Here is a 9,025-nt window from a genome sequence, read left to right as displayed (position 1 = left end):
TAATAGTGAAAGTTTTGCGTAAGTCGGGATTGCGGCGTGAAAAGAGCCAGTTTGCTAACCGTGGATGGGCGTGAGGTGGCAACAGGTGACCGCGTTTTTAATCTTGGCGTATTCGAAGAATGTGGGGTGGGTGGCCCTTGCCTGATGGATGACAATGAAAGGTATAAGAGGACTGTCTAGTCATTGTTATAGAGACCATTCGAGGCCATTTAGCTCTTGCTGGCCTTCGTGTTGTCAAACCTGTCGTTGGATTTCCCCTTTCCTTTTCTGGGTTCGAGCTTGGAGATTGTCGTTTCGTGCTCAAGTTTCGTGCGTGTGGGACGTGATTCGTGAGGTGCGTTTGGTGGTTTGTGTGTTGGGTTCGTTCGTGAGGCACCGGCAGTTTGGGATTCGGTTTCGGGATTCGCGTGATTTCGTAAAAACTGGCAGACGCGAAAGAGTTCGAAGTAGAACTGGAGCATGCCAACGAGAGGGTGGTACGACTGCTTTACGAGGCGCTAGCGTCGGGCGATGCAGCGAAGGTCGGGGAGATAGTGGACGAGGAATTGGAGTGGTGGTTCTATGGGCCACGGTCGGAGCAACACATGATGCGATTGCTCACTGGTGTTACTTCGTGTGACACCTTCACCTTCAAGTTGACGGGCATTCGCGGAATTGGCAACAGGGTTTTCGTAGAAGGTGAAGCACCATCAGCTCGTGGAAGTATATCAGGCCTGAAGAAGCCTGTGTACTGGGTGCACATATGGACGCTGAAAGACGGTAAAATCACGCAGCTGCGAGAGTATTTCAATACCGCAATCCTGGTGACAGACTTGAAACCGACGGCGCCAACTCCACACGAGATTCAGCACCACCCATGCGCGTCCCTGTGGCATAACCGCCTTTGGAAGTCCAAGGAAGGTCGGGAACTGCCTGGACTGATTTTGGCTATCTGAGGATCCTCAAACCAGTGGAATCCGTGTTTCAGGAATTCCTTGAGATGTAGGTCCTTATGGCAGATCCGGGTTAGCCGCGCACAGTGTTTGGTCTCTCATAAAGAGGTTTACAAGGCTTTACATAGATAATCTACAAGCGCATGAGTCTACGTTGGGGTTTCAGGAACTTATAGCGGTTATAATTTGATAGATTATGGTTATCGTTTTGAACTTCATCGGCATAAATAACAGAATGTCCAAGTGGCTGTGTGATATATTTATTTGCATGTCAACTTGTGCTTACTGTGTGGTGTGTTTGGTCTGTGTTACTTGGTAAGTCTTCTGTCCCTCTGATCCCCATACCATCGACCAACGCTATGTCGATTGTGGAAGAAATCCAGGTGATTTTCTCTCCTCCAGTTTCGTCTCAGCCGTTTGGTTTCCCTATTCTATTTCTGCGTAGATCTCATTTCTTGCGACGGATATTCCCATGACCCCGCTATTTGTGGTTTGTAGTGCGCATATGTCGACTCTGGGCTGGAAGTTCAATTACGCACTAGTTTCTGAAACTAGAAAGTTACCGGTTCTTTCAAACATCACGTCAGTTCGATCGACACGGTAACGACGTGTCCTTCGGTGAGATATTTTGCGAGGGACACAATTCCTAGCATTGAATCCTAGAATGGAATTGTCCTGGTTTGAAGAATGTTGCATGGAATCAACATTTAAGAGGACAAGCCACTGTCGCAGATCTCTTCCTGACAGGTCGGATACTCGATATTCACGTCAATGATGAATTTATATAATATTGCACATTTACCCAGTGTACAAGATTACATTTTGCACGAGGAATGTTTCAGAACATGTTCGTAAATCGGTTTTGACCTCTACGCTTATAATAATAGTACATTGGGTGTGTGAAAATCCCCTCAACATGAAGCTTGAACTCTGTCAGGACCAAAGCATTACTTCTGATGACGACAGCTTTACTAATCAGATAGTTCGGTTCTGACGATGAAACAGGAGACCTATCGTTTTAGAAGGTATGAGTCATATCTTCACCTGAAATACTGCCAATATTCCAAACTTGGCGGAATGTGGGTTTTTCTGAAGTTGATTATAATAAAAGAAATGATAATGTTTACAACACGGATTCAAATATAATTGAGGTAAGAATAGAAAAATTCCTTTAGTTGTATTCAAGTAAAACTGTTATTTGGATTCAATTCTCATTCCAAAAGAGATCCCATACAGCTACCCTAGGAATAATTATCTGGTGACTAATTTCACAGCTAACTGTGTTGACTAATGCCCTTCCATGTGTGTGTGTAGATAAATGCATGAAACCTATAAATAAATGAATAAATAAGAACTACTTTTAAAACATATATTTATGAATCTATGAAAACAAAGTAAAAATTCTTTCATGAAATGAAAAATATCTTCAAGAAGGCCTCGTGAAGACCCTCATTATTAGGCAAGCAAAAGAATATGATGCGATGTTTGGACCACAAAACCATTGCACAAAGCCCATGAAGAAGAAGGCAAATGCCCATCAGCTTTAGCGGTGTGTGATACTTCTCAAATAAAATAAAATAAAATAATGCTCTATTAAATAAGAATGAAAATGAGATTATTTATTTTAGATTCACACATATGGCCATCAGTTCACTGTCCAATCTTTGTCTGGAAAGAAGGTTGTACAAAGTGACAAATTCAATGTCAAGATTTGCCCATTCAGTACTCTAGATATGCATGTATGGATACCTGGAAGGTACTCCTATAGATTCAACATCTTTTGTTGATTGAGTAGAATTTTCTCCAATTGCTATGACCTCGGAGTACACATTTGTAACCAACCCTAGTAGTCTATGAGCTGGGTGGATTTATTATTGGTATTTTTACATACACACATAGAAATATATATATATATATATATATATATATATATTAATAAAAAAATTCATTCATTTTTTCTTCAATCACTAAATAGTAATGGCAAATAGAAAAGAAGCTTGGAAAAATTTAGAGATGCAAGCATCAAATATGTGCATTTGTACACTTATCTTGTTTGTATGGGATTTGATAGTATGTAATATGAAGATAAAATATAAGAGTAATAAATAACATTAAAAAATAATCAAATATATAATATTTTTTTGTTGCAAAGCTGGTTTTTTTTTAGAAGAATTCATGATAGTTTTTTGAAATACAAATCATCTTGTCAATGTAAAGAGAATTTGTATTTGATTCAAAACAATTTACCAGTTTCTACATCATGTAGTTTCCTTTAATTTAAACCCTCAAAAAACTTGTTTTTATTATTTGTATTTTATGTTGTAACCTTAGAGGGGCTTTGTACTTAGGAGAGAAAGCAAAGGTCATAACTTTTGAATTCTTTGATTGGCTAAAATTGAAAAGCCTCATTTATAATTCTACAAAATCTATCCAAAATTCATAAGAAGAAAAGACGAGATGGAATACAGTTTTTCTTTTTACATGACATGAACAATGCTATTCTTATAAAATTTGTACAAAAAACATCAAAGAAGAGATTTTATAAAAAATTAAGAAATTAAATTAAACATTATTTTAAATAAATATTAAAATATTATATATATATATATATATATATATACATTATTTGTGATTATTGTTAGAATCAAGATGTGAATTAATATATTTAGAATGATTATTAAAAAAAAGGTGAATTGGTCCATTTCAAGACTTCTTCTCACATTACACCATCTCCAAAAATTATAATTTCCAAAATATATAATTTTTTTACCAAACAAGAAACCTATGTGAAGGTTGGTCACCATGACTTTTCAAAGTGTCTTTCAAAATTTATTCGTTGATTCTTCAACCTATTCAACTTAAAACAATATTTCTAGACTACAAAGTATGAAGGTAACTATGGGTTTGAATGTTGGTAATATTGCAATCAAATATGGTTTTACAAAATTGAGGTTCCATTAGTTACAAATATTGGACAAAGTATAACAAAATATACAGAATTCATAAATCATTTTTAAAGCAATTAGTTAGAATTATTATTGCAATCACAAATTTCTTGACTCATACTGGACAACGCAGTAAGAGTGTGATCCTACAATTTCATTTAATTATTAAGTACGAGCACCATGCCATTTTCTGTACAACCTCTGGAGGTACGAAATTGCACGTAACGAGGACTGTGACTAGAATTGTTAGATAGAGTTGAAATCGATGGTGTCTAAATCTACTTGCAAGGTTGTACTTATTATCAATACTTGCAAGGTTGTACTTATTATCAATACTTGTAAGGTTGTACTTATTATCAAAATCCTGCTGATGCAGAGACAAAGATGTATCCCGCAGTGTTTTTGAGAACAACGGCCAATGTGTAGGCCTGTACATGTGTAGATTTTCAACAGTTAGGAAAGAAGAAAAGAAAAGTGAAGAACTTTATGCATTGCAGCGGACGCCTTTCATGCCCAAAACCGTTTTGTCAGATCGTAGGAGCAACATTTTTTTTTACTCTGTGCTCTTGAATCATGCACTTTCAGAAGCACTTTCAGAGGCACTGTCAGAAGCACTTTCAGAATCCAGAATGCTGCTAATAAATTACTTCTTCACCATGACCTTTGTGAGCTCTTCGGAAACACAATTCTGGTTGTCTACATAACTTTCCGTAACCATTTGCTCTTTGATGACATGGCTATTTTGCTGCGCCGAGGACCCATTCAGCAAAGCAACAAAATTGTATGAATCTCGTTGGAGGTTGTAAAAATTTCACTGGTACTTCACCATGTTTCACCTCAATAATGTGGCAATGTCCAGCTGGTGAAGCTTCCAACATTAGAAATTGCTTCGCCCACAAAATATGGAATCCATGCAAAGGTCTCCAATCTGAAATGCAAGGAATTCCAGTGTCATTCATGCAGCACCAGACATGGAGTGTAACAAAACTTGACTGCGTGTGTGCAGTTTACTCCAATGCAAAAAAATGCTAGTTCTTATTCATGTGATAAGGTCAATAAATACTCTGCTGAAGACTTGTGTAGGAGAGAGCACAAGTTTTCAGCACGTGTCGCACATGGTCCAACATTCGTACAATTGTTCAGTGATCTTCAAAACATGTTTCTTTGTATGCCCCTGCTCATGGACATGGTCTAGTTTCTCAGTATCGGTAGGGATGAAGAGACTACACAAGCGCCGGATTACAGTTCCATTGAATGGTAAACCAAGAGAATGATAGAACAGGAAACATCAACATCCAGCAAAAAGATGATCAAGTGACACTGAACCTAGACTGATTATTCACCAACGTCGCCAGGATTAATCCTTGGTGTGGTGTTTTCCAATCAATCTGTTGTACAAACTCCTTGAAGAGATGGTACTGCCGTGGTCCTGTCCTTGAAAGGCTCCTAACTGCCGTTGTAGCGTCTTACTCATCCACCGATTGCCAGCATCTGGAGGACATGTCTCTGATGTAAGAGGAGCTCTACTGGTTTTAGGTGAGTTCTTCAACAATCTTGTGATATTGTGTCACACGTTGGAAAGTGGAACAGCAGTTGTGACATCCCCGACCATAGATCACCTCCTACAAAGCATTTTCAAAGTCCGGCGATTTCTTGTTCTGCACACGAACATAAATCCCCTTATAACTCCCAATTTTTCAGTTTTCAGCCATGGCATGTCACTTTGACATGTGGAAGTTCGTTCATCAGTTTAAGCGTCAACAATCAATCCTTGTGCTGACGACTGGACCACTCACTGTATCGTTTACAAGAAACAAAAATTCCCAACTGGACAATTCAAATACAATCTGATGGTTACTGGTGCTCAACCTGTGCAAGATTCTAGGCGAATCTTACAAATAATACGAAGTTATGTGTGTGCGCTAGTGAGTACACTTTATCACAATCAACTTGAGACGAAAGCATCGCATGGCTAAGGAGATTCTTGGCATGTCAGATAATTTTTCTGCACCGGCAGGAAGCTTAATGACAAGAGCTGGCAGTGTCCTATCATAAATCTCATCTTCAAAATGAAAAACTAGGGGTAAACAACCACACTTGCTCTTTAATTTTGACAAGCTTCACAAAATCATAGTGTCCCCAACTTCCCGTAGCTCCATCATCTGCATATATTATCAGCATTTTACATCTCCAGAACTGAATTTACAATGAGCTGAGCTGTTACATTTGTGTTCGTAATATACGCTACCCAGAGAGACATACAAACTGAATTTACGGTCATCGGGCAAAAAGTACTCCATCCCAAGAAAATTTTGAAGAATTTCAATTCAGAATACAAAGAATCCCTCTGTCAAATCATCTGAATAACAAGTCTGAGTATCATTCAATGATCTCATTCCACCCTGAGACTGTTTTTAATGAATGTCTACTGTGAAGAAATAAACCTCCATCAGCAATGCAGGATAGTGCATGGTGCCTTTCTCATCAACGCTCCCACCATTAAGTTCAGCAATTCGAGCATGATCACTCGCGCTGGCTGTTGTGCTGAGCAGCCTTGCTCTCAATACACAACAAGGTTTGTCAAACTCCTTAACATAGTGCGAGAAGGGCGTCAGGATGATAAAGGTCCAAGAGTTTGTGGACATCCAGTAATCGACTTATTCTCCAAAAACACCTTCCATGTGCATGCTGCCACCGACCTTAAGACATGAACCAAGATAGTAAAGTGAACCCTAAAAACACTGAAAGGAAACCAAACACATAAGTTTATTTGCGAAAGATAGTTTCTCATATGATTGAGGAGCAGGAACTGACCACTGATTATCCGCTTGGCAAATCTGGGTGCAGGGGATTCCTGAAGGTACGTGTACTTCTGTTCCAGAATCTTGGGGAATTGTACATTGCTTCTATCCCTGTGTCACGGGAAAGAAGTTCATCCCTTGTATGACATTGAAAAGTTGGTCTATTCACCTGTTTTCACATGCATTTAGCAATGGAATAGAGCAAATTCACAGTGTCATACAAGTTTAGGATTTCTTTGCATGAGGTTGAGTTATTTTGAGGATGGTCCCGAAAACCAGACCAGTGTGTCCGATGCTGATCACGTCGTTGAAACACGGCGAACATAAGCAACGGCGGTCAATATGGAATACCTCGCCGATAAAGGTACAGTCCGAAGATCGGAGTCCTGAAATGCATGTAATTAATTCTGACTCAAAGTCGAACTCCAGCTCTACGCACTCGGCGCACTAAAACAGGAGACAGACGGATCCCAGAAAGAGTTCACAAAACCCAAGGTGAAAGAAGATGGGTCCGGAGAATGCTGCTCCAAACCAACCCGACCTTCAACACCACGAAGATTGCCCACCAGAATTGGGCCATGGAGTCATCGAATCATGGATTAACGAAGAAAAAGGACCCCATAAAACCCGCACTATTCGAGCAACTCTCTTTATCCAGCAACTGCAACATCAAGCATTGAGCACGCAGCACACAATTCAGTTGGAACCCAAGTCCACCAATTTCTCAGGGTTGAAAACCTCTCAATCTATATCTATGGATCGATAGCGAACTAACACCCCACGGTGGCAGCTCTTGTGCCGAAGGGCTATCGCAGAAAAAGCACAGATTGAAACGAAGCACACATACATCACAATCACAGTGATGGATGGCAGGCAGATTCATTGCAAGTCTTCTGATCTGTCATATTCTCAGGAAAATCGACGTAGCGCTGCCCCATCCTTCGCTTCATTCCTCGGTGATGGCCTTCGGCCGACACACGCCCACCCAAGCTAACTAACTTGAGCAAGCTAGAGTATGATATTTTCCACAACTCTTAATCCCTACACCTTGCTCTAATTATCATTTAATAATTATGATTTCTATAGCTTTTAAGTGGGCAATTGCTACAAGATATGGTTCAGTATTGGGCTGGACACAAATAAAGACAATAGTTGTCTTAATAAGATGGAAGAAATAAACTCATATAGATTATTGTAATTATTCTCTACTTAGATGGTTTGGTCTTTTGTTATGATTTTGATTCGCACAATAAATTGAAATTGGAATCCGGTGATTATTTTTTTATTTTATTTTATTTTTTGTATTGATGCTAATGTCAAGAAGCTGGTTACTACCAGCTTTGTATCAGCTTGCTTGTTATCTACAACAGACTAAGTGTATGTTATGCAATCATCCATAATCTATGAATATGATTTTTTTTAAAGTTTTAAATATTTTTATTTTTATAGATTACAGCTCTATGTTGTTATTTAATAAAATGATGCGAAAACTTAGGATTGTATAGTCTATCTATCAAAATCTATCCCTGAAACTTAAGAAAAAAACAGAAGATATGGTTGATAGAAAGAAAAATAATATTGGCATGGATAGTACTAGTACCATCTAAATGAAAAAAACTTTGGTAATCAAAATAATTAATGAATCAATTAATTTAAATAATATAAAATTAAAAAAATTAATATGACCAAGGCTTTTATTAAATTGACCCACTTATCTAAACCATCATTGTACCCTCTTCTCTTGTTCCATCTCTATTCTTAATTCTCATTCCTCGCCTCTGTCTCCATTCTCAATTCATGTCTCTTGTCCAATCTTGTCTCCTTATTCCTAGCTTCCATCTCCCATCTTGAGTAATCATCATTGTCATTGTCCTACTAGCTTCCATTTTTTTATATTTGATTCAAATCCATTGCTATAAGGATGCAAAGCTAATGAAGTTGTTTCCAAATATCATTTGAGTATTGTATGACTAGGATGTATTGGCAAAGATTCCAATATTGTAGAGGGTAATGTAGTAAAACAAGTGTGAGACAAAGTAATGGCTATTGAAACATTGCAACATTGATGCTTAGAGGCTCCTTCATCTTATTTAAATTCAAGAGAGATACATCTCCTTCATCTTATTTAAATTCAAGAGAGATACATCTCCTTCATCTTATTTAAATTCAAGAGAGATACATCTCTTTCATCTTATTAAATCATGCAAATCAAGTCAAAATGCTCTTCTGAGGTGATTGTAAGATAATTCTAAGTACAATTGTACATAATTGCAATTTTTTTTACATATTTTCTTTATGATAGCTTCTACATCTTTTTCATGGTAGAAAGGTTTGTCTCTGCATTGTT

The 9,025-nt window shown here is 38.1% G+C and overlaps 1 protein-coding gene and 2 long non-coding RNA genes across 3 annotated transcripts; 2 read left to right on the top strand and 1 right to left on the bottom strand.

The window, feature by feature from the left end:
• The first annotated feature begins 204 nt into the window (after nucleotides 1-204).
• LOC112282823 (wound-induced protein 1) lies at nucleotides 205-1,189 on the top strand. Its single transcript, XM_073534346.2, has one exon. It carries the CDS (start codon nucleotides 585-587, stop codon nucleotides 933-935), a length of 351 nt encoding a protein of 116 aa, XP_073390447.1. The 5' UTR covers nucleotides 205-584; the 3' UTR covers nucleotides 936-1,189.
• Nucleotides 1,190-6,010: 4,821 nt separating this feature from the next.
• On the bottom strand, nucleotides 6,011-7,112 carry LOC149989290 (uncharacterized). The gene is made up of 3 exons (XR_016503019.1): nucleotides 6,960-7,112; nucleotides 6,692-6,789; nucleotides 6,011-6,576 (listed from the first exon to the last, which is right to left on the bottom strand). It is a non-coding gene; the product is annotated as an uncharacterized LOC149989290 (long non-coding RNA).
• Nucleotides 6,576-7,969, top strand: LOC149989289 (uncharacterized). The gene is made up of 2 exons (XR_016503020.1): nucleotides 6,576-6,737; nucleotides 7,108-7,969. It is a non-coding gene; the product is annotated as an uncharacterized LOC149989289 (long non-coding RNA).
• Nucleotides 7,970-9,025: the final 1,056 nt, after the last annotated feature.

This window comes from Physcomitrium patens, chromosome 5 (genome assembly GCF_059467195.1).
Source record: "Physcomitrium patens ecotype Gransden chromosome 5, ASM5946719v1, whole genome shotgun sequence".
Classification (NCBI taxonomy): Eukaryota; Viridiplantae; Streptophyta; class Bryopsida; order Funariales; family Funariaceae; genus Physcomitrium; species Physcomitrium patens.
The sequence above is the reverse complement of the archived record's forward strand: the minus strand, read 5'-3'. Positions and strand labels throughout refer to the sequence as shown.

Bases quoted from the DNA above. Each gene is read 5' to 3' on its own strand.
- LOC112282823 (XM_073534346.2), top strand. From the start codon at position 585: ATGATGCGATTGCTCACTGGTGTTACTTCGTGTGACACCTTCACCTTC.